Source organism: Ostrea edulis, chromosome 2 (genome assembly GCF_947568905.1).
Source record: "Ostrea edulis chromosome 2, xbOstEdul1.1, whole genome shotgun sequence".
NCBI lineage: Eukaryota > Metazoa > Mollusca > Bivalvia > Ostreida > Ostreidae > Ostrea > Ostrea edulis.
The window spans coordinates 26,969,982-26,996,681 of NC_079165.1; the positions used below are offsets into that span (position 1 = coordinate 26,969,982).

General features: G+C 34.7%; 2 protein-coding genes across 4 annotated transcripts in view; one reads left to right on the forward strand and one right to left on the reverse strand.

Annotated features, from left to right (window-relative positions):
* The window catches only part of LOC125681502 (COMM domain-containing protein 8-like), a 9,167-nt gene extending 6,959 nt beyond the window's left edge, over positions 1 to 2,208 (reverse strand). For both annotated transcript variants that reach the window (XM_048921643.1, XM_048921645.1), the window contains exon 1: positions 2,081 to 2,208. In XM_048921643.1, coding sequence (XP_048777600.1) covers positions 2,081 to 2,197 — 117 coding nt within the window. In that variant the 5' untranslated portion in view covers positions 2,198 to 2,208. The remainder of the gene's footprint in view (positions 1 to 2,080) is intronic.
* A 128-nt stretch (positions 2,209 to 2,336) lies between these two features.
* Positions 2,337 to 26,700, forward strand: part of LOC125678980 (phospholipid-transporting ATPase VD-like) — a 42,067-nt gene continuing 17,703 nt past the window's right edge. For both annotated transcript variants that reach the window (XM_056156547.1, XM_056156545.1), the window contains exons 1-10: positions 2,337 to 3,127; positions 11,086 to 11,293; positions 17,214 to 17,296; positions 17,979 to 18,085; positions 19,438 to 19,569; positions 19,775 to 19,905; positions 20,805 to 21,054; positions 21,769 to 21,842; positions 24,358 to 24,549; positions 25,778 to 26,246. In XM_056156547.1, the coding sequence (XP_056012522.1) occupies positions 2,736 to 3,127; positions 11,086 to 11,293; positions 17,214 to 17,296; positions 17,979 to 18,085; positions 19,438 to 19,569; positions 19,775 to 19,905; positions 20,805 to 21,054; positions 21,769 to 21,842; positions 24,358 to 24,549; positions 25,778 to 26,246 (2,038 nt within the window). In that variant the 5' untranslated portion in view covers positions 2,337 to 2,735. The remainder of the gene's footprint in view (positions 3,128 to 11,085; positions 11,294 to 17,213; positions 17,297 to 17,978; positions 18,086 to 19,437; positions 19,570 to 19,774; positions 19,906 to 20,804; positions 21,055 to 21,768; positions 21,843 to 24,357; positions 24,550 to 25,777; positions 26,247 to 26,700) is intronic.

Genomic DNA, 26,700 nt, shown 5'->3' on the forward strand with positions numbered 1-26,700 from the left:
AATTGAAAACTTTCAAATTTACTTTATTTAGTTTTAAAATTGTAGTTTTAGTAGAAAGTAATCCGAAGAAAAAAAAATTAAAAAACTCCTGCTAGATTCAAATGCACGAACTACAGTTATACAGAATATTCATGTTTTAATGATTTTTTTACAATTTTTTTTTTCATTCAAGTTTCAGAAAGAAGATGATGTATCATCCCTCCTTAAAAGTCTTAAAAGTAACTATTCTCTCCAATCATAATCAATAGTTAGCGTAAAAGAGGATATGTATGTCAGTTCATCTGCACATTGATCTAGCGAGGAATTTTTTTTAAAGCAAGGACACATCTATAGTGTTTTTAATATATCTTCAAACAGATATGACATCACTGTCAATATTTCTATGTGTATGACCTTCAAACCTTTGATGTTGAGTGTGTATGACCTTCAAACCTTTGATGTTGAGTGTATATAATGAATTGATATAATTGATTAATTCTACATCATTTAGTGGGAAAAAATTTATTCTATGATATCTATCAAGCAAAGGGTTCCAAAGATCTTGGAGTGTGTAATAGAGGGCAAAGCCCTCTCACGGCCCAAAGGGCAGAGCTCTCCCTATCGGTAACATGTATATACATGTTTAAAAGGAAAATATAGAAAACTAATGAAAAATTAAACCATACCTATGGAACTTGAAAATTTTGGTCCTAATGGCGTCTATTTGAATACGAGCACATGAACATGTATTTCTCCATTTTGAATCTTGTGTACCCAAGTTCACGTCATTCTGAGATTTTACATAAAATCCGTAAAAACATGTAAATCTTATTTTCTTAATCATATATATATATAATCACTCCTCAATTATCACGATTGTACCATGTCTCCTATGTTTGTGAATTTGCTAAACACTGACGCTGGATATGACATCACAATGCACTGTTTACATCAGTTGCATTGAGTTTCCCCACGTTCAATGAATAGGCGGATCAAAAATAATATTGAGCTCTGTCCTCACACATTAGGGGCTAACTTCTGGATATTTTTTGTCTTGTTATGGATCTAGATAATATTGCCAATACTTCTTGCTTTGCCCTCAAACACAGTCACACAATAAGACATATCATTTTCTTATGTTTGGAATAGTTTGACCTTAAAATGGATCTCTTTTGTCACAGTAGGTGTGACACGCTAAAGAACCCTCACTCCTAAATGGCTGTAAGCGCCGAGCATAGACCTAAATTTGAATCCCATAACCTGTACTGGTGACGTCTCCATATGAGTGAAAAATTCTCGAGAGGGACGTTAGACAAGATACAATCAATCCAAATTAATTAAAACCAAGGTTTGTCTCAATGCCTGCTACAAGCAAGTCATGAAGTTTCATTTCAAATCACTGTAAAGCTTTCTCAACCCTTTTCAAAGTCCTGAAAAATCAGTTGTTGACAAATCAGATAAGAAGAATATAATATCAACAGGTTGGGAACACTTCCCCTATAGCGAGATATTCTCGCTAAAACGCGATTATCCCTCTTTAGCGAGAAATAAACATTACCATAAACAGGTGTTTTGGCGTCTTTATTGAAAATAATGGCAAATCCCGTGCAACCTGAATAAGTGCGACACGCACATGATGCGAATTGTTTCTATGAAATTGACAACATAGTAATGAAATTGCATACCGAAGTTGCTGCGTAAGAGGGAAGCAGTCTGAAATCCAATACACATTGTGAGTGTTTTTGTTTTGATTTATATATTTGCAGAAGTATCAGACATTTTAGCACTTTTTCTTCTTTTCACGTGAATCACGAAAAGATGTACTCCGCGAGTGTTTTTCTCTGTTGTACGCGATATATTTATTCTCGCTAGAGAGGGATAATCGCGTTTTAGCGAGAATATCTCGCTATAGGGGAAGTGTTCCCAACCTGATCAATGCTGCGTTCGCCCAAATTGTCACTGTCAGCATATAACCAAAAAAGGCCTAAATTTAATTCCCACAAACCCACCGTAAAAATGAAAATAAAATTATAAATACTTGAGAATTACGGGATAATTTTTCATATTTTCTAGACAAAATAAGAATCTTGATATTTAGTACTTTTGTGGCAGATTTTACATCTATCTTCTTCAGCAACTGGAGTCCCACCTCCTCATTTTTCGCCATGTTATTGTCATGTGACACAGATCGTTTGTACAAAAGAAAATAACATTTCATTGGATGGCTTATGAAGAGGATGGTAGTTAGTGTCCAATGAAAAAACAGGTTTGTAAAAGGTTCGGTCACGGTTTGGTTTGCAAAACAACGACAAATACGATTGGCGAGAAATGGAGAAACAGCCAATCACATCCGAGTTCACAAATTTGTTTGGTCGCTAATGAAGTGTTGTGGATTTTGTTGAGAGTTAGAGCACTTGCACTAGAAGAATGGATCGATAAAGGAAAATGGTCGTCAGACAGATGTTTTGAAGCGTTTTGATATCTTGGATTTCTTCCAGACATGTGATTTGTGGAATAAGACGAATGGATAGTAAATGAAATGCGAAAATCTAGAACGATGCGATTGTAATGCAATGACGTGGCTTTGATAGAAAATATAACTACTGCAGGAAATATTGTGCAATCGCAGAAGTAACATTGTGTTTTCCAGTTGTCATAATAACGTCAGGAAGCATGGTTTGATAGTTTTACAATTATCGTTATAATTTTAGGTACAAGCCACTTCTCTATATATTTTGTAAACACAGAAAGTCAGAATGGGAAACTTTTTTGACAAGACTAATAAATCAGGACCAAAATTTAGGACTGTTGTACCAAACCATGTGGTGGGACCAGACATTCCTAGCAAGCACAAAAACCACCCTAACCGAGATTATCGCAGCAACCGCATAAAAACCACTAAGTATTCCCTGCTGACGTTCCTTCCTAAGAATTTATTTGAGCAATTTCACCGCTTTGCAAACTTATATTTTATTTTGGTGGTGGCCCTGAATTGGGTGCCTCAGGTTCAGGCTTTTGGGAAGGAGATTGCTATGATCCCAGTGATTTTCGTACTTGCTGTAACAGCTGTGAAAGATGCTTTTGAAGACTTTAGACGTTATAAATCTGATAGAAAAATTAACCATCATACTTGCCGACGTTATTCAAGGTAAGTTAGTGTACACTCTTCATGTGGTGTATTCATGATCTTCAATAGAGGGTAATCTACTAGCCAAAACAAAATTTAACTCTTGATTCTTTTTGAATTTGCTGAACTAACCATGCTAACTGTCATTACTCTTTGAATATAAGCCAATAGAATTCTGATGGTGATGACCAACATGCATGTTAGTAAGAACATTTTAAAAACAGATGGATTTTTGCACTGAAGTATGGGAGACATTTTGATTTCCTGTGTTGGCTGTCAGACAAATGCCCTTAATTTGGACCACCAGTCTCTCATCATATTCTTTTTTTTCAAGTCTTTGCAATTCTGCATAAAAGAACTCCCTTAAAGTTTGCTAGGTCATTCAGCAATTGTAATATGTAATAAATCTTTTCCCTTCTTCACCACATTCACACAGTGACACTACCAAAAGGCAAATATTATCAAACTTTATTTTTGCTTTATGACTGTGACCGGTCAACAGGGTATGCTTACTCCTCCTAGGCACCTGTTTCCACCTCTGGTATGTCCGGGGGTCAATGTTTGCCTTTTTCTCTATTTTGTATTGCGTATAGGAGTTATGAGATTGATCACTGTTTGTTATCTTCACCTTTCACTTTTGAGAAGTCACAAATTTTTGTGTTGCTCCTCCTTTTGGCACTGAGACACTGAAAGTGATCAATGTAAATTTAAAGAGTTGCATAGATGCAGACTGAAAGTACGTAAGCAAGGTCAAGGAAGGGGTAAGGTTTTCTGCCATAAGCAGTGTAATACTTAGGATGCTTAGTGTGAAAATACACATAGAAATTAATTTTCAAAATGTAGATGCAAAATTTGTTATTTCTTATATAGTAAATTTTGAGACCTGATGACTCTTGCTTTTCAAAATTTGTGTTAGCATTGTAAGATACTAAACGAATATGTGCATTGATCCTCACAAACTATGTTTTAATTAATGTACACAATGAAGTGTCTAGACACAATCCTCACAGAGTTAAGTTTTAATTACTGCACACAATGTAGTGTCTAGAAACATGATCCTCACAGAGTTAGGGTTTAATTACTGTACACAATGAGGTGTCTATACATGATCCTCAGAGTTAGGTTTTAATTACTGTACATAATGTAGTGTCTAGACATGATCCTCACAGAGTTAGGTTTCAATTACTGTACACAATGTAGTGTATATAGACAGGATCCTCACAGAGTTAGGTTTCAATTACTGTACACAATGAGGTGTCTAGACGTGAACCTCACAGAGTTAGGTTTTAATTACTGTACACAATGTAGTGTATATAGACATGATCCTCACAGAGGTAGGGTTTAATTACTGTACACAATGTAGTGTCTAGACGTGAACCTCACAGAGTTAGGGTTTAATTACTGTACACAATGAGGTGTCTATACATGATCCTCACAGAGTTAGATTTTAATTACTGTACACAATGTAGTGTCTAGAGACATGATCCTCACAGAGTTAGGTTTTAATTACTGTACACAATGTAGTGTATATAGACAGGATCCTCACAGAGTTAGGTTTCAATTACTGTACACAATGAGGTGTCTAGACGTGAACCTCACAGAGTTAGGGTTTAATTACTGTACACAATGTAGTGTATATAGACATGATCCTCACAGAGGTAGGGTTTAATTACTGTACACAATGTAGTGTCTAGACGTGAACCTCACAGAGTTAAGTTTTAATTACTGTACACAATGAGGTGTCTAGACACGATCCTCACAGAGTTAGGTTTTAATTACTGTACACAATGTAGTGTATATAGACATGATCCTCACAGAGTTAGGTTTTAATTACTGTACACAATGTAGTGTCTAGACATGGTGATGATGAATTCCCTTCTTGAGTTTCTTAGACAGTTATCTAGGAAAAATCAGTAAATGCAGTTAATGATATAAATATTTTGACTGATTGCACTAATTAATGATATAAACATTTTGACTGATTGTACTTATTAATGATATAAACATTTTGACTGATTGTACTAATTAATGATATAAACATTTTGACTGATTGTACTAATTAATGATATAAGCATTTTGACTAATTGTACTAATTAATGATATAAACATTTTGACTGATTGTACTTATTAATGATATAAACATTTTGACTGATTGTACTAATTAATGATATAAACATTTTGACTGATTGTACTAATTAATGTCTGATATAAACATTTTGACTGATTGTACTAATTAATGATATAAACATTTTGACTGATTGTACTAATCAATGATATAAACATTTTGACTGATTGTACTAATTAATGATATAAACATTTTGACTAATTGTACTACATGTAATTAATGATATAAACATTTTGACTGATTGTACTAATTAATGATATAAACATTTTGACTAATTGTACTAATTAATGATATAAACATTTTGACTGATTGTACTAATTAATGATATAAACATTTTGACTAATTGTACTAATTAATGATATAAACATTTTGACTAATTGTACTAATCAATGATATAAACATTTTGACTGATTGTACTAATTAATGATATAAACATTTTGACTGATTGTACTAATTAATGATATAAACATTTTGACTAATTGTACAAGTCTGTCTACACATGATTCCTGTAAGTGGACTTATTTTAGCGGGGTTTAAATTTTAGCAGCTTTGGCAGCAAAGCAAGAGCACTAATTTATCGATAATGTTGCAGTAAGATATCAAAATCTATTTATCCATTAGTCATACATAAAAGTTCTTAATCATGATTACGCTGAATAGAGCATCAGCTCTGACTGCCACGAATTTTGAATGTAGGGAATTATTTTAACCTTTGATTTCAAGAGCCAATTAAGACCATTCACATTGGGAAAAACAGTGATATGTGGTTGAAATTGGGAAAACACTTGAAAAAAAGAAGATACTAGTAATTTTTTATTTATATACCAATTCAAGCAAACTTCAATTTCCTGGTTTTGAGAATAAGGTGGAAATGTTCAAGCCATGACTTAGACATTGTTCGAGTCGGATTTTACGAAAGGAAATTACATGTCGTATCTGTCTCCAGTGTAAGCACTAGCTGATGGTGACAAAAAAAGTCAAGTTTGGATTTTCAAAAAAAATTTTTTTAATGAAAATGAACAAAAGCCTTTGGTGGATTTGAACTCAATACTTTATCCACTGAGCTATGACGATTAACAAACAAATTGATCGATACAAATAATTTTACAAAACATTAAAATTGCCATCTTTTGTGTCGTAAATGGTATAAGTCTTGGTTGGTTGGATATTGTTTAATGTCCCATTCGAGAATTTTTGACTCATATGGATATGTCACCATTATGTCTGTAAAGTGTATTATGCTCGGCGCTTATGGCCTTTGAGCAGGGAGGGATCTTAAACGTGCCACACCTGCTAAGACACGTGGCCTCGGTTTTTTTGGTCTTGTCCAAAGGACCGTCTCATTTAGTCATCTCTTACGACAAGGAGGGGGTACTTAAGACCTATTCTAGACTAACCCGGATCCCCATGGGACCTGTATAAGCGAGAGATACCATGCAAAAATTATCAGTTCCAAATGTCTGTATTTGATCCTGGTACCCCATGCATGAAAGTTGAAGCACCATTCTACTAAGCTATGCAACTTCTAAGCAAGGGTATGACTTTAGTCCTTATTGTCATGATTGTGAAATTGTAACTGTGGTAGGAATATACTTAGTAATAGAGGAACTCGATCTTCAGTCATGGAGATAAGAAAAATTATAAATGCAGAACTACTTTTGCATAAATGTCCTGAATATCTGAAAATGGACACAACAGTGTTGGAATCGAACATTTCCCGAGCCATAAGTACTGTTAATGCGATATTTTATTAAGAATAACGGCTGTACATGAATCAAACATTTCCTGAGCCGTATAAGTTAGAACTGTTAATGCGATGTTTTATTTAGAATAACGGCTGTATAAGGTACAATCAAGATTTCATGATAATCCTTTGAAGGTATGTATACAGAAATGAGAAAGTTATTGTTGATGATAAAACAAAACCCTTCATATACAAAATTCATAAATAATTAGCTCTAATTTTGAGCTATGTTTTTCCTGAATTTTTTTTAGGCTTTCTGTAGATTTTTGTTCCTGCACTGAAAATATTGAATAAATCAAGTGTTTCATTTTTTTTATTCAGAGGGATTATTTATACCTAATCTAACATAGAATTTAATACATGATTTTAAGCATTTTTTGAGTGCTTGATGTTATACATGTCCCAGAAATTATTATGTATTGAACCGGAGTTTAAATTCACTCAAACTGTAGTGCAACATGTTTATATTGACAATCAATAATTTGTCTATTTAAACATTAACTGCAGCTTAAGATCGATGAAAAGTTATGTCACATTGAATATGCTGAGTCATTCCACAGAACAAATTGGATTCACATTTTTTGTGACATATTTTTATAACCTATTTATGTAATGTACGTGACCATTTTAAATTTGTTTAGAAAACAGGGCTTGCAATTAAAGATTAAAGTTTTTTTGTATAATTCTAATTCCAAATGAATCATTCAATGGATACTTAAACCAATTCCATTCTAATTCCTCAATTTGTAATTGACTAGTTGATGTATCAGCTAATGAAAATTTAGTGTATGTGCTTACACCTGTTGGTCAGTAATTTTAACCATTATGGCCAGTTAAGAGTTTCAATAAATATATACTTACACATTGATTTTGAATATTTTCTTGAAAAAAAAAAAATGGATTGAGTTCAAAAGGGCTTGTAAAATTTGAAATGCACATTCCAGTGTCATGCATGCATTTTCAAGGAAATTAACAACTGGTATTCACTTGTATACTAACAGCATGCAATCTGAATTTTTTGGTTAGTCACAAACAGATCCTAACTTAAAGTAAGCTGTTATGTTGAGTGTCTGTCAACACCTTGTGGATCTGATAAAAACAGCACTTACAATGCTAGGATCATCAAACAAAGGAATATTACATGTTCCCTTTTGGGGTTAAAGGTCAAGGTCAAATGGATTATATAAGGCTAGGATCATCAGACTTGGTACACACGTTCCCAATGATTATTGGTAGAAGCCTATTGTTTTTCAAGGTCAAACTTGCATACATATAATTTTGTAGGCACAAAATTAAACAAGATATAAACTACTGATAAGGTACGGATTTAACCACTGTCATAGACTGGTTGTATTACATGGTGCAATGTCTCTGTCTGCTGTCTGTCTGCTTGTCCATCAGTACCTTGTGGGAAGGATAAAAGATGACTAAAAAGGGGCAAGGACAATTAAACCGGGTACACATGTTCTCCCATCATCACGAGCCATGCCTATTGTCTCCGTTTACACTACATTATAGGTAGAGTTAGGTACTATGTGGTTAGCGACGATGATATTCTCCATGATGAGAGGAAAAGGCTTGATATTTTGCAAGGTCATAGTTTCATGGGTAATCCTGAAGAAGAATGAGTAATAAAAAGATTAGGATTTTCAGAATTGGTGTACATGTTAGTAGAAAGTACAATTTCAAGTGATCATTTTGTTTCTTAAATTAATTGGATGAGGCTTTCTTAAGTTCTAGAGAGCAAATTTTTTTCTCAAAGTGATTTTCCTATCCCATACAATTAAATGATAGAGGATTATTTTTCTGTTATTTTCGATATTTGAATTTGACAATAAAACTATTTCAAAAATCAGAGGGAAGTAAGATCCCTAAGATGTTGATTTACATTAAATGTGTTAACTAAAATCCCAAGACTGTGTCCCCTGAAAATGTATGTAGGGAACATTAAATCAGAATTTGAAGAAAGCAATATTATATACTTCACTTTGTAACAAAAAGCATAGAAAATTTATGATGTCATTTACTCTGCAATGTGAGACTAAATAGAATTATTCATCATAATGAGTGTGGGATATAAGAGAAATTTCGGGACAGGATTCATGGTTTGGAAGGAGGCTTTGTTTTCACTGTCCCACATGAGTCTACTATGAAGGATTATTTTTTTCACATTTTATCCACAGCTAAGTGCATTAATTAGGAGCTTTGAGATTTAAAATCATCGAAATCGTCATTTGAAATTTGATGCAAAAACTAAAGAGTCAGAAAAGTATACCCAAAAATTGTTAAAACTTTACGTTTAAGTGTAAACTAAAAGCCGCCTGGACTGTCTCGAAAATTGTTTACGCTTTAAAATACTCCAAGCTGTCCCTAAGAAAATTATATCAAATCGAAATTTCTGGAAAGAATCACAAAATATTTTACTTTACTGTGAAACGTAAATAATTGAAGAAAATATAGGTCTTTAAACTCTTGGCATCTGATAATCAATGACGTTGTATCAGTGTAAGACAGAAAAAAATCTGGCACTTCCGTGTCACACAAGACAAGTTTATCTAACACTGGCTATAGCTGTCTCACATTCAGGGAGACACCTCACGCTGTAGATAGTGTGAGAAATGTAACTCTCACACACACTTCACAAGACCAGAGTGAGCTCTTTACAAAGCTAGGGCTGGCCTATACTGATCAGAATCGGATGGATCAGTCAGTAACATGTTAACATTGAAATGATCAATGTCTCTCATATTTCCCCCCATATCTAACAGTGCCATTATGATACCTGACCCATATTTAATTTATTGTTGATCTGTCAGGTAGATGGTAGATTAGTCATAACTGTATATTTTTATTACAATGCAGACAGCCCAATATGTACATCTGAGTAACATATTCACAAGCCAAGTGTTCGATTCACTTTTGGACACATGGCATGCGAAGATGATCTGGGTAACTGTATTTTTATACGCCCGTCTTAAGACGGGACGTATTATGGTATGGCGTTTCTGTCCGTCCGTCTGTTAGCTTTTTCGTGTCCGACCCGTAACTTAAATACTACAAGGCCTAGAATCATCAAACTTTGTCTGTAGATACATCTTGGGTAGAAGGTGTGTCGCACATTAAAACCAGGTCACTGTGACTTTTCATTAAGAAGATATCCGTCTGTCCGTCCGTCTGTTAGCTTTTTCGTGTCCGACCCGTAACTTAAATACTACAAAAGGCCTAGAATCATCAAACTTTGTCTGTAGATACATCTTGGGTAGAAGGTGTGTCGCACATTAAAACCAGGTCACTGTGACTTTTCATTAAGAAGATATGGCCATATATGGCAAAAACTTGTCCGGCTCATAACTTGAAAACTATTAGACCTAGAATCACCAAAATTGGTCAACTAATGCATCTTAGGTACAAGGTGTGTCGCATCCTACTTTAAGGTCACTGTGACATTTAATTAAGGTGATATAAAAAAAAATGTTTTAATGGGTACAATCTATACTGTTAACAATATGTGACGGACGTATCATGTGCCGTGGCGGTGCACTTTATTGTTACCTGTGGTGCTGACAGGTGGTTTGTGACTAATAGAATTCTTCATCCACCGAGGCGACAAGATTCGCAGACTAGGACTTGGTTTAGATGAGACTTCGCCGAGTCCTAGACAGCGAATCTTGTTCCTGAGGTGGGGTTTACCTAATATCCCACATGAGTATATAATGACCGATTATTTCTCACATTTTACCCAGTTTAGTTCATAAATTCAAGAGCTTCAAGAAAATTCAAACTTAATATCAAAATCCCCATTTTAACTTCAATGCAAAAACTAATTAGTCAGAAGGAGCATACCCAAAATGGTGCACACTGTAAGTAAACTAAAAAATCCAAGGTTGTCCACCAGAAAGCTATATCAAATTGAAATTTAAAGAAAACAATGCAAAATATATTTTACTTCACCGTGTAACGTAAATCTTACAAAATATATAACGTTAACAACCAAATGACGTCACAGCAGTGTGAGACAGAAAATCTCACATGGCTGTCTCATTTAGGTAAAGTCGATTTTGCACCAGTGTTAATGTAAAAATGTAATATCATCTGTATTTTTTGTTACAGTGCTGACAGGCGGTACGTGAAGAGTGAATGGATGGAGGTTCATGCTGGAGACTTCGTCCACTTGTCTTGTGATGAGATTATTCCAGCAGACATTCTGCTGCTTCACTCCAGCGACCCCATGGGTGTCTGTCACTTAGAAACCAGCAACCTAGACGGAGAGACCAACCTAAAACAACGGCAAATTGTTCACGGACTTAAATATCAAGGGGTAGGTTAAGACAGGTCGACAGGGGATGCTTATGCCTCCTAGACACCTGGTCCCACCTCTAGTACATCCAGGGGTCCGTGTTTTCCCAACTCTCTACATGTATTTTGTAGTCCTTAAGGATTTATGAGATTGATCACTGTTCGTTGTCTTCACCTTTTGTAGGAGTTATGAGATTGATCACTGTTTGTTATCCACACCTTTATAGGAGTTATGAGATTGATCACTGTTTGTTATCTTCACCTTTATAGGAGTTATGAGATTGATCACTGTTCGTTATCTTCACCTCTTATAGGAGTTATGAGATTGATCACTGTTCGTTATCTTCACCTCTTATAGTAGTTATGAGATTGATCACTGTTCGTTATCTTCACCTTTATAGGAGTTATGAGATTGATCACTGTTTGTTATCTTCACCTTTATAGGAGTTATGAGATTGATCACTGTTCGTTATCTTCACCTCTTATAGGAGTTATGAGATTGATCACTGTTCGTTATCTTCACCTTTATAGGAGTTATGAGATTGATCACTGTTCGTTATCTTCACCTCTTATAGGAGTTATGAGATTGATCACTGTTCGTTATCTTCACCTCTTATAGGAGTTATGAGATTGATCACTGTTCGTTATCTTCACCTTTCTAACATGCTGAATAGAAAGTGAATCTTAGCTCTCTGGTTTAATCTGGTAACAGGCTGTTAGATGTTTGACTAGTGTCAACTGGGGGCAAGTAAACCTAGCCAACTAGAGTCTAAGAGATCACTTGATAAGACAAGAGCAGGAAACCCTTATTTTAAAAAAAAAAAATCACAACTATCACAACTTTAATTATCTGAGTAAGGTGGAATGATTAGAAACCATAGACCCTCTGTTCATGAAGTACTACATGTATATTTTTCTGTTGATTAGATTTTAGGATGTCTACACGGACTATTGGCAGGAAAGAAATGATAATGAAATAGAACTTTACATTTATATGATGAACATATGTGAAAAATTATTCTGCTGGTATAGTTGTAGGAAGTGAAGGTCACTCAGGACAGATTGCCCATCATTTAGTACATGTTCATTTAAGAAGATCACTCAGACAGATTGCCCATCATTTAGTACTTCAAAGAAACTACTGTTTGATAAAAGTTGAAAAATAGGAATAGTATCCAGGAATATTTTTAGGTATTTCGAAGTTTTAACTCAATTTGGATTTTTCTTACACATATAGCCAGAAAGCATGTAAAAATAAAGAATTCTTTCTTTTCCTAATGTTTTCATATCCGTCTTTGGGGGCTTGGTTGGAAATATAAGATATCTTATCTTATAGCTGTTACCTGCTACAGGACAGTGTTTGAGCAATGGTTTAAAGATAATTTAGCAAAATTGATTAGACTCTGTGCAAAGGGTTTTCACTGTCCATTATCTGTGTGCAATGTTATGTGTATTTTAAAGGTTACAGTATTGATTTTGAGGCGTGACAGCATGTCTTTAAATGTCTATCAATAACTACTAACAATAATTACATAGAAGGACATGTTCCACTGCCACAGTTCGAGATCTAGGACCATTTTGAAATTCATACCCAGAGCTGTGCACAGTCAGTAATACGGCAGCTATAAGTTACTCCATCAAAAGCTTTACCACTCATCAGAATTCATTCAATGTCGCGGCCGTTCACCACTCATCAGAATTCATACGATAGAATGATGGGTAATCGTAACAGGTGTAGGTCCTGGGTCCTCCATCACAATTTCAGACTGGGAAGCTATAGTTCTGCTGTTAGGGTACAAATTAAAGACAGGGAGGAAACAGACCAAAGCATATATTTCCTGAAACCTTCAGTGATCCTTAGTATTTTTTCAGTACCACGTTCTTTTACCTACATTTTCCTTGGACTGTTGGCCGACCACCTTCCAGTGTACACAGATCTGTGACTGATTTCAGAATAACTTATACTATATTTATGATACTATTAAAGTCAGTGTCTGCAGTTCATGTGAATTTTATCTTGCACAAATAAGGGATAAATTTTGACTTCATTCCTTTCCCATTTTCAGTGAAGTTATTTTTAAACCTTGCTCATTAAGCCCCAGTCACTGGTTACAGTGAGACACATCATAGGACGGTGTAAGTTAGCAGCAGCGTGTGAACGTCCTGGCCTCCTTAATATGTATAACAGAGAAAGGCTTGTCACTCCTATTGTAGTGTATCCGAGTAAAAAAATAAACAAGGACATTTTATACTGCATTCTGTCCAACTTTCAACTTGCATATAATTCATCTAATCAGATTGTCACCAAATTTTGTTCAAAAATTCGTAGCTCTCCCTGAGATACTTGAGAACCAATTAAAAGATTTTACTGGACCTGCTGAACAGTCTTTTATTTCACTTGACACTGACAGTATTTGTAATGTAATGGAAATTTTATCTACTACACTGTAACATTTTGAGTTGTAAAACACGCCTCCGATTTAATAATACACCTGTCCAACAGTTTCAGTGGAGAAGTGTATCCCTTTCTCAGCTTTATTTGCATTCGGTGGTCATTGTAAACATCTTTTAAGGGATTGGTTTTGTTGGATCACACAGACTTTCAAGAAATAAATTTCATTTTTTGTAAATACTCGAGGGCATGAACTGTGAGGCTTTACAGCAGCATATTTTGTGAAGCGCGTTAGAGGAAATTTCCTCCATTGTCATTTTGATTTGTGTATTGTATTCACTACTTCATGCAGCTTCAAGTCATTGAGAAGTCACGAGTTAGTATTTATAGGAGTATAGCTGTCTGATGAAAAAGTACAAACCTCATATTCTATTCATATATCATGTAGATTTCCAAGGATTGATAAGAAATGTGTAGAGAAAAAAAGAACTTTCTTTAAACTGTTTCTATTCATAGAATCATACTTATGATATAAGAATATGCCTTGCTTGCTAAACACTATTATATAGATTATCTGAAAGTCATTCAAGTGAAAAGACATTTCATTTTGAAACAATCTTAACAAAAACTTTTATTTGAGCTCTTGTCATTCGGGCTTCTGTGTATCTGATCTGTTTACTATTTTTTGACCAGAGAAAAATCAATGGTCCATATCATATACAAAATATTACTTTTTTCAGTTTTGAAAATATCTTTGAAGAGAGAGAGAGAGAGGGAGAGAGAGAGAGAGAGAGAGAGAGAGAGAGAGAGAGAGAGAGAGAGAGAGAGAAGGGGGTGGGGAGAGAAGGTTTATTCAAAATTAGTTCAAGTGTGATAGAAACACAATATTTACTATTAATTCTGATTACAATCATCACTCCCTTAATTTAGATATATGGTTATATGATTTTAACAGAAAGTCAGTAATTTTAGGTGTATATGTAATATTTTCACAAGCCCAACCTTTATTCTTTCTGGACTAATGGTAATGGTCTTTGGGCTATTAGGTAATTTTGAAGACTACTGGAGGATAAAGGTTTTTAGCTGAGTTGCAATGAAATTGAACTCGGCTATTGGTTTGGTGATGCGGGCGGGCGTCAACAATTAGTTTCTGGATGATAACTCGAAAAGTTTACAATCTAATCAAATGAAACTTTGATATATTGTTGGGTACCAGGTAAGGAAGACCCCTATTAATTTTGGAGAAAAATGGTCCAAGGTCAAGGTCACAGTGACCGAAAATAGATTGAAAATTTCAGAAAAAATTGGTTTCTGGATGATAACTCAAAAAGTTTACAATTTAATCAAATGAAACTTTGATATATTGTTGGATACCAGGTAAGGAAGATCCCTATTAATTTTGGATAAAAATAGTCAAAGGTGAAGGTCACACTGACCGAAAATAGAATGAAAATTTCAGAAAAATTTGGTTTCCAGATGATAACTCAGTTTGTTTAAATCCGAATCAAATGATACTTAAAGATATTGTTATGTACCAGGTAAGGAAGACCCCTTTTGATTTTGGAGAAAATAGGTCAAAGGTCAAGGTCACAGTGACCGAAAATAGATTTAAAATTCCAAAAAAAAATTTGGTTTCAGGAAGATAACTCGAAATTTTTTAATTTGAATCAAATGAAACTTGGATATATAGTTGGATACCAGCAAAGAAAGGCCCCTATTGATATTGGAGAAAAAAGGTCAAAGGTCAAGGTCACAGTGACCGAAAATAGATTGAAAACAAATATGGTTTCTGGACAGTAACTCGAAAAGTTTAAAACTGAATCAAATGAAACTTGGTTATATTGTTGGATAGCAGGTTAGGAAGACCCCCTATTGATTTTGGAGAAAAAAGGTCAAGGTCACAGTCCTGAAAAAAGATTGAAAATTTTAGAAATATGTGGATCTGCATGATAACTCTAAAAGTTTAAATCCGAAAATTCACAATTATAAACATGCCAAATCATTCCTGACTTTACAATGTATCCCATGCAACTCAGCTCATGCACCCCTGGGTGCATATATTGATTTTTTTTTTATTTCCTTGTTGAGCTGAATAACTGGTAACTAATTTCATAGTCATTGTGCAAATCATATAACATTATTCATCATGAAACAATTAGACACTGCAGCAGTGATAAATCATATAACATTATTCATCATGAAACAATTAGACACTGCAACAGTGATAAATCCGTTTCCCATTGATTCAGTTAACTTCCCCAGAACCTAAGTGTTAGATAATAGAAATGATATACAGATAATGAAAGCATAGATACGTATATAGATATTGTGTAACAGTTACGTTAAATTGTTAATCAAGTACATATCAGAAGGGGGTGAGAGGTCAGCTTGCCTGCGAGACTTTGTTTCTTCAAGTTATCGTGATTATCAGTGACATTATTTTATAGGATTTAATAAAGTGTTGCTGCTATAAACGTGTGTATATATATATATATATATATATATATATATATATATATATATATACTGATATGAATATTAAGACCGAATTTCTAGTGAGGACTGGTCTTAGTCAGCTGTAGCATGTATACAAGGAAATACCCAGTCAAGACAAGGGAGGGTCATAGATTAGATAAAAATAGAATGTCTTAGGCAGAACAGGTCGTCTAATGGGGCTTTCTAAATGATGTTGTGTAAATAACTAGCTAAGTTACATGGTTATGTAATGAAGAAGTTTCAGGAGAATTTTGACATCTTCTACAAGAGAGATAAATTTTTATAGATTGTTTAAATAACTAAGTTGCACGGTTATGTAATAAAGATCGAAGTTTCAGAAGAATTTCGATATCTTCTACCACAGAAAATATCTCACTTTTTTTTTTTTTTCGATATCCATTTACATCGCAATATGGAGTCAGAATCAGAGTAGCTGCAAATCATGGTGTGTCACCAGAGCAGACAAGTTCTCCTGCCCATCCAAAGGAGGTGTTAAATATCTTCACTGAGTACTTCAACCTGGTCACCCTATTCATATAGAAAAACAGATTCTTCTCCACCAATGCCAGAAGTGCTTTTTAATCAATTAGATTATTTGCTCTTATAAAAAAAAAATCAGCAGACGTCAATCCATTGAGGCAAATTTCCTCAAGGCCTGTTGTGTGTGTGAGATAGACAGAGAGATTAGATATAAGTACATGTACCCGGCTTCAAGATCAGAACAGCATCAATTTGTCAATTATTTGTAAATTGTTCACACCTGTGCATATGTGTTTTAATGGGGGAAAACACCATAGAATCTTAAATTTTTAGCTGAAAACATAACAAATTGTCATTTCCACTGCATCAAAACTAATTAGTGGCCTCGTAATAAAAATTTGTTTTATTGTTTTGAACTGATGTGGTATTCCAAAGTGTTATATAATGTATAGCTATGATGTATGTAATTTATTAGGCAGAAAATGGTCACTATTGGTAATAGTCCTTTATACGGTTTGTTAATCTGCTGAAGAGGGGAAAAAAAACTAACAGCTGACAATTTTATTTGTTTCAGAATAAATTTGCTGTTGAAAAATTCAAATACAACGTAGAGTGCGAACTTCCCAATGCTGAGATTTACAAATTCAATGGATTCATGTGAGTATAGAATGCATCATACAATCCAGCAGAAATGTTCCATTCAGGGTTTTTTTTAAAAAACTATTTTTTTCAGTTTGTTAATTTTTAATGCTTTAGATTATGATAGTCCTATTTTGACATTCTATGTGTTATGTTCAAGTTTGTTTAACATTTGAATTTTCTGCTGGTCTAAAAAAATTGGATTGAATGACCACCACCATTTCATTCAAATGAACACGTAGGCATACTGACAATGATTACAGAAAACAAGAATGGCTGCCCAGATCGGGAACAAATTTTTATCGAGTTTAAATGACTAACAGCAAGGTTGAGAAACTTAATGCTCGGCTGTGTTGTTGCTTTAATTCTTTTGTTGTTGTACAGCTGAATAATGAAAAAATCAGGATGTTAATTCCATAATAAAAAACATCTGTGTTTACTATACACTTCATTAATATCATATTAAACATTTAGGCTTTATGTTTTCTAAAATGTTATTAAATATCAAAAAAAAAAAATGTTACTGGGTACATGATTTTAAAATGACTTTATCTAATCACTTCTCTTACAAAAATGTCACATGTAAGACAGGAAATGTGAAAAAATTATAAAAGTTCAGTGTTCAAATGTACTGCATGCTTAATGGGTAGAGGAATCCATTATTGGATAAAATTTGGTTTTTTTTTAAAAAATATTGTAGAAAACTAGAGACTGGGGAGAAGGTGTCTCTGAACAAGGACAATCTGCTTCTGCGAGGCTGTACCATAAAAAACACCGACTTTGTAGAAGGCATTGTGTTGTATGCAGGTGAGGCCATTAACTTCCCCCATAAAATCAGCTAAGGAAGGTTAAGTTAAAAAGAATTCATTGAAATGGAAATTAAGTTGCATAAAAGGAAAAAATGGAAACAAGGAAGTGCTGCTGGTGAACATGTTAGTATTACTGTGAAGGAAATTTTGTTTTACCACTCTTTCCAACCCCCTGGTTGTCCTTTTAACCCTGTAGTGAAATATGACAGAATTTCTGGGTTCTGTAGAAGAGACTTTCTGGTTTTACAAGCACACTATTTTTTAAAATGTCAATGGTGAATCTGTAAATCTCTAAAACAGAAAATATAATTACCGTAACTGTAGAAAAGTAAAGATGTGTGCAAACAAACTGGATTGCAAGACGGAGAACGTCGTGCAAATCAGGGTGACCAGGACCATGAACTTATAATTAATACCAAAATCTTCTCTTGTGCAATTCTTTTTATTCTTTAGATTGATTAAATTGTGACTTTAATGTGAATAAAAAGATTTTATTTATATAATTTTATAAAAGTTGACAAGTTTTAAGAAATATGTAACTTTTTTAGTCATAGCTGTAAGTTCTTCTGTAAAACAGGCCTCAGGTATCCTCGACAAAAATACCTTTTGATATCAGAGATTGTTTGTAGTAATTGTACATCATTTCATCAGATTTAGAGGCTGGCAATTCTGAACATGTGTGTCCTGTATTTGTTTACTTATGCTTGTTATCAATAGCCTAGACAAATAGGAAATCCTGAAAATAGGGCAGATCATTGAAATAAACAAAAAGAAAATACTAAAAGGAGGGCACTTCATAGAAATAAACAATATTGGAAATCCTGAAAAGAAGAAGTTTAACAATCTCTGATTACACATGTTTACAATCTCTGATTACACATGTTTAACAATCTCTAATTACACATGTTTAACAATCTCTAATTACACATGTATAACAATCTCTGATTACACATGTTTAACAATCTCTGATTACACATGTTTACAATCTCTGATTACACATGTATAACAATCTCTGATTACACATGTATAACAAACTCTGATTACACATGTATAACAATCTCTGATTACACATGTTAACAATCTCTGATTACACATGTTTAACAATCTCTGATTACACATGTTTAACAATCTCTGATTACACATGTATAACAATCTCTGATTACACATGTATAACAAACTCTGATTACACATGTATAACAATCTCTGATTACACATGTTAACAATCTCTGATTACACATGTTTAACAATCTCTGATTACACATGTTTAACAATCTCTGATTACACATGTATAACAAACTCTGATTACACATGTATAACAATCTCTGATTACACATGTTTTACAATTCTCAGGACACCAGACCAAAGCCATGTTAAACAATCGTAACCCGCGATACAAGAGAAGTAAGTTGGAGCGGCGCATAAACCGTGATGTCATCTACTGCGTCATCCTGCTGCTGTTCCTGTGCCTGTTTTGTGCCATTGGTAAGAACATTCCTTGATTTTAGCAAGCAACTAATCGCTAAAAAGACATTTGCTTAGTTTAAAAAAGTATGCTCCATTGTAAAATTTGTTGTATATTTAATATTTTTTTTAAAGAAACCTGTTACAGCAGAGTCTGTGCATACTGTACCGTGTCAAGGACAGGAGACTTAGCGGTTTGTTGATACAGTATTTGTTTTCTTTACAGCTAGTGGGATTTGGCTGAACGATTTTGAGGACAGTACAACCGTCCTTTTTATTCCTTTTGAAAGCCTAGAGTGGTACAACCCATACTTTCAGGCTTTTGTCGTCTTCTTCACATACATCATCATTTTCCAGGTGAGTTTTTAGATTGTCCCTGCTCAGGTGAGTGTTTAGATTGTCCCTGCTCAGGTGAGTGTTTAGATTGTCCCTGCTCAGGTGAGTTTTTAGATTGTCCCTGCTCAGGTGAGTTTTTAGATTGTCCCTGCTCAGGTGAGTTTTTAGATTGTCCCTGCTCAGGTGAGTTTTTTTTTTAGATTGTCCCTGCTCAGGTGAGTGTTTAGATTGTCCCTGCTCAGGTGAGTTTTTTAGATTGTCCCTGCTCAGGTGAGTTTTTAGATTGTCCCTGCTCAGGTGAGTTTTTTAGATTGTCCCTGCTCAGGTGAGTTTTTAGATTGTCCCTGCTCAGGTGAGTTTTTTAGATTGTTCCTGCTCAGGTGAGTTTTTAGATTGTTACTGCTCAGGTGAGGTTTTAGATTGTTCCTGCTCAGGTGAGTTTGCATCTGCTCAGGTGAGTTTGCATATGCTCCAGTGAGTTAACGTATTATGTTGTGTAAAACTTAGTGGGTTTGACTTAAAACAATATGAACATTGTAGAAAACTGAAAATTTTATTTGTCTTGGAATACATTTTATGTACAGTAAAACATAGTTACAGTGAACCTTCAGGGCCAGCGAAAAACAATTTGTTATAAACAAACTTTGTTATAGCCAATAAAAATTTCTGTTATTTTCTTCTCATAGGGGAATGAATATGACTTTGCAATAAGCGTGAATTCATTATAAGCATGTTTTACTGTATTTACTCAATTCAGAAATACATAATGGTACAATGATAATTATAATAAGCATTGTTTAGGATATCACAATTAGGTCACACTAGTTCGTGTTGTGGTCCTGTACTAAAATTGTGCTGTATTCAACCTCTATAAACTTTTGTAAACTTTTGTTTTGATGAGGGAATTCAATGTTTTACAGACTGTGATACCATTGCCCCTTTACGTTTCCGTGGAGATCGTTAAACTGGGTCAGGTGTACTTCATAAATAATGACGCCGAGCTATATTATGAACCGATAGACAAACGAATGGAGTGCCGAGCCCTAAACATCACTGAGGACCTCGGTCAAATTGAGTACATCTTCTCTGACAAGACAGGCACACTGACAGAAAATCAGATGGAATTTAAGAGCTGTACTATAGGGGGGACAGATTATCCTCACACACCAGGTAAGAAATGTACAATAGGGGGGGGGGGATTATCCTCACACACCAGGTAAGAACTGTACAATAGGGGGAACAGACACACCAGGTAAGAACTGTACAATAAGGGGGGGGGGGGGGCAGATGATTACACACCAGGTAAAAACTGTACAATAGGGGGGACAGATTATCCTCACACACCAGGTAAGAACTGGAACTGTACAATTAGGGGGGGGGGGGGGGGGGCGCAGATGATTATCTTCACCCACCAGGTAAGAACTGTACAATAAGGGGGGGGGGGGATTATCCTCACACACCAGGTAAGACTTACAATAGTGGGGAGTGGGCAGCTTATCCTCCCACTACAGGTAAGAACTGTACAATAGGGGGAACAGATTATCCTCACACACCAGTTAAGAACTGTACAATAGGGGGAAGGGGGGGGGGGACAGATTGTCCTCACAGACCAGGTAATACTTTTACAATAGTTGGGTGGGGGCAGCTTATCCTTCCACAATAGGTAAGAACTGTACAACAAAGGGGGCACACCATTTTCAACCGGATGAGTTGAAGTCAAAGTCATGAGTTGAAGTCAAGGTCATGCTGATTTGAAAAGGTGTACAGGTCACTGACATGAATTTCTGATGAAGAGTAAAATAAACATTTAAAAAAAACCTCATTGATTCACGAGCCACTGGTTATGTTTAGTATAGTTATTGATGACTGTGTTTGTATTGGTAGAATTTGAAGAAGAGGATGACTTTAGCGAGACGGGCAGCCGGTACTCATTGGCCAACATTAGTAGGACCAGCTCGGTATGTTACCAGGGTGAAGGTCATCAAACCTGAAGACAGACGGCTGGCTATATAGTCGTGTTCCTGGACTCTGGTTAATTAATCAATATCCTGTCCGGAGAACTGGCTGACTAATCACAGCTGATTAATTAATCACAACTGGTTTATTAATCAATATGTGGGACAGATAACTGGTTAACTAATGACAGTTGGTTAATTAATTAATCACAGCTGGTTAATTAATCAATATCCGGGACAGATAACTGGTGTACTAATCACAGCTGGTTAATTAATCAATTAATCACAACTGGTTAATTAATCAATACCAAGGACAGAGAACTGGTTAACTAATCACAGCTATTTAATTAAATCCCAACTAGTGATTAATTAAACTCCCACAAATTGAAATTTAGGGGAGGGGTTATTCTGGAATCATCTTGTCCATCTGTCCTTGGACAAGATTTGTCCAGAGTATATCTTTAACACAGAGGAACAGATTTGATTAAAACTTTGTTCACATCTTGCATGAATATTGAAGTTATGCACCTGCAATTTTAATTGGGATTTTCCGAACATTGATGGAAGTTTTGGATATTTTTTTTTCCATTATTAAGGTATGTGTGCATATGTTGTCATTGTCCAAAGTATATCTGAAAAATTATTTATTGTTCATTAATTACAAATTCACTATTTCCAATGTGCCCTGTTTAGGGGGGGGGGGGGGGGGGTATTAGTCCTATTAGGACAGTTCTAGTTGTAACTGATTAATTGATTAATAACTGTCTAGTTAATTTATCAAACCCCAAGAAGACAGATGATTGGTTAATTAATCAGTTTTCAGGACAGATATAAAATTAGCAAAATTACAACCTTGGACAGATAATTGATATCCAGAACAGATACATATCTTGTTAATTGATATCTAGAACAGATACATATCTGGTTAATTGATATATATAACATTTTAATATCTGGTTGATATCCAGAACAGGTATATATCTGGTTAATTGATATCTAGAAGAGATGCATATCTGGTTAATTAATATTCAGAACATATACATATCTGGTTAATTGATATTCAGAACAGGTAGATATCTGGTTAATTGATATCTAGAACATATACATATCTGGTTAATTGATATCTAGATCAGATACATATCTGGTTAATTGATATCTAGAACAGTTTAATATCTGGTTGATATCCAGAACAGGTATATATCTGGTTAATTGATATCTAGAAGAGATACATATCTGGTTAATTGATATATAGAACAGATACATATCTGGTTATTTGATATTCAGAACAGATACATATCTGGTTTATTGATATCTAGAACAGATACATATCTGGTTAATTAATGGATAACTGGCAATTTCAAGGATTGTCAACTGATCTCAATGACTGAAAATTGGTTATTTGATGTCCAGGATGGATAACTGGTTAATTAATCAATATTTAGGACAGGTAACTTATTCATTAATCAATTTCCGGGACAAATAACTGGTTTACCAATCAATCTCATGAAGGCAATGACTCATCAATTATTAATCTGACATTATCTGTTTCACAAATTGATAATAATTATGTAGTCAAATAATATTTTTTATGACCACATTGATCCTGGTTGTTTGGTTTGTGGCTATGGATAAGTAACTGCATAGTGTATGTGAGTGCATCAAATAATGCCCATCTTGTGAAGGGTCAAGTCATCTGACTGTGAGTTCATCAAATAACGCCCATTTTGTGAAGGGTCAAGTCATCTGACTGTGAGTGCATCAAATAACACCCATCTTGTGAAGGGTCAAATCATCTGACTGTGAGTGCATCAAATAATACCCATCTTGTGAAGGGTCAAATCATCCGACTGTGAGTGCATCAAATAATACCCATCTTGTGAAGGGTCAAGTCATCTGACTGTGAGTGCATCAAATAACACCCATCTTGTGAAGGGTCAAGTCATCTTTCTTACCACTCCATAAACTTGGCTCAACAAAAATTTCATTGTCAGAGAAACCATCATTAAGTTATCCTCATGTGTTTTTTTAACTTTGGGAGAAATAAGGGTTTATAATTCCATTTACTAATTACATCACATTTGGTTTGGATAACAAAAGTTAAAAATAGAAATAAAAAAACTAAAAAATAGATTTACAGGTTTAACACAGCAAATGATTGAACAACTTCTTTAAATAAAATATCAAATGTTTTTACTTCCAAATGATATTACTTGATTATAATGATAAATAATGGTAATTTTGAGTAGATTCAGTGCTTGATGGACAGTTTATTATAAAACTGATGCCTGGTTTGTTGATGCAGATTATGGACTTTGACCTCGAGCCTGGTATAATGAGTGCACTGACTAGCCGTTGGAGTCTGCACTTTAAACCTGGTGGGATACGCAATCACTTCAAAACCGTACAAGAATTTTTCCTCAATATTGCCATATGCAATACTGTCGTAGTCACAAACCCACACGTGGACACGGTGAGTGGCGTGTTATAACCTGCACCACATCTCTTTTTTTTCCACCAGGTAATGGAGAATTTAAAACTTGAGCCGGGTTTGGAACGAGAAATCTCACGGATGTGCCTACGGAGCTTGAACAGTGTTAACTTGGATCTCCCCGATACAAGCTCTCCCAACTCTCAAAGAATTCAGGAATTTTTCTTGCTTATGGCTATTTGTAACACAGTAGTTGTAACTCATCATGCTCATGAAGATTTGGTAAGTGGATGAAGTCATCAATGTTGTCATAAGAGGTCAAAGGCTAGTCTAGGACCATGTTATAAAAATCATGCAGATCTTTTCATGTATTGTATATATATACATGCATGGTAAAACACAAACATAGCAATTTTCTAGACTAAGAGGAAAGAAAAATTTGCTTTTAGTTTAATTTGCTATTATAAAGTTAAGTGTGAGCTAAATATAACTTTCATTGAAATATAATGCTAATAAACATGGGCAAGATTTCTGTATATGAAAAAAATCAAGAGCGACTGTCTCATTCATGAATAATTAGATGCTCAGCTTGGTATAGCAAGGTTTCATTGAACAGAGAATTGTGATCTTCTAGTCATGATTTTTTTATCATTATAAAAACTTTGTTGTGAACCGTACAGGAACATAATAGATTTTTTTTTTTTTTTGCAAGTAAAACTTTCGTTATAGATGTTGAAATTTGCATTGATTTTTATCGGTGAGGAATTGAAATTTACTTCGTTATAATCATGAATTCATTCTTCCTATTTTCGTTATAAGTAAACAATTATATATAGGAAGTTCACTGGGGACTCAAAATTTATTCGTTAATATAGTCATAAATTTGCTATATCTGTTCTTGATGAGAAGGAACTAAGTGCAAGTGTTCTTGGTGTCCAAGTGGGACTGTCTAGACTATGTAGGTTTACATCATGAAATTGGCTTTCTTGTAACACTGTTTCTTTGATTTGTGAGATTTGGCATTTACTAGCATAAATTTGCCTTTTTATTTGCAGTGGATTTTTAAATTTTTGTTTTGAAAATTTGAATTGCAGATCATTGTTGTATGGTCCTCTCTTTTTTTTAAAGTTTTAATTCAATTATTGAATCTCTTCTGAATCAAGACCACTTGATACAAAGTTTTCAAAAATGATGAAAATGGATACATAAATGTTTATGTAAGGAAAATGAATAAATTTTACTGAATTGAATTAATTAACCCATGATTTCGCAATTATGTCCAATACAGTGGGGAAAAAATTATAGAGTGTTGCAGAGGAGCAATATATCACAATTTTCTAACATCATAGAAAATATACGAGTTCCAAATACATGTAATGTAGAAATATAGAAGTTATACCATAAGCTAAAAGAAACTATATCAACCCATGCACCCACTCTTTATGTTTGTAGTAACAAATCTTACGCGAATTAACCGTAATTAATGTTTATAATTAATGTCCGTTTTTAGATGGATGAAAGTGGATCTATACTGGATGGAAATTTCAAAGGGAAAAATAGGTCACAGGATGACCTAGATAAAGTGAGTCGGTCTGGCGAGACGCCGCAGAAAAAGAGTTTGCCGATTCTAAATATACCAGACACCCCTGTACAACGCAAAGGTGTACTTCCTCCACTCGGCCAAAGAGAAGCGGGAACACCCCCACTGACCAAGAAAATCAATGGACAACCCAGTGTAATAGGAAATATACCACCGATAACAATATCGAATTCAGGGGACTTTGAGAGACTCCGAGAGTTTGGGATGAGTACCCCGTCAGAAGGGAGTATAGCTGGGTCGTCATTTATCTCGGACGGCTCGCAGCAAAGTCGTTATGAAGCAGAAAGTCCCGATGAACTCGCCCTAGTGAGAGCCGCCTGTACCTACGGATGCCGTCTTATGAAGCGCAGCGTGGAGAAAGTGCGAGTCTGGTTACCCAGTAAGTGGCAGATTGTGAGGCTGGAAGAACTACAGTTCTTTCCACCATGAAAAGACCCGAATCTGGTTTTAGATTCCCTTATTTTGTATAGAAACTGAGGTTTAGAATTAGAATATTGTTTGTTTGCCCTTTTCCAACATTAATGACACAAGTGCAGTATTGATACATTAACGTAATACATCTGTGTATGAAATGAGTAATTGTGACATTTTGATGTCTGTAGGTGGAGGGGTGCATGAAATGAGTAATTGTGACATTTTGATGTCTGTAGGTGGAGGGGTGCATGAAATGAGTAATTGTGACATTTTGATGTCTGTTGGTGGAGGGGTGCATGAAATGAGTAATTGTGACATTTTGATGTCTGTAGGTGGAGGGGTGCATGAAATGAGTAATTGTGACATTTTGATGTCTGTAGGTGGAGGGGTGCATGAAATGAGTAATTGTGACATTTTGA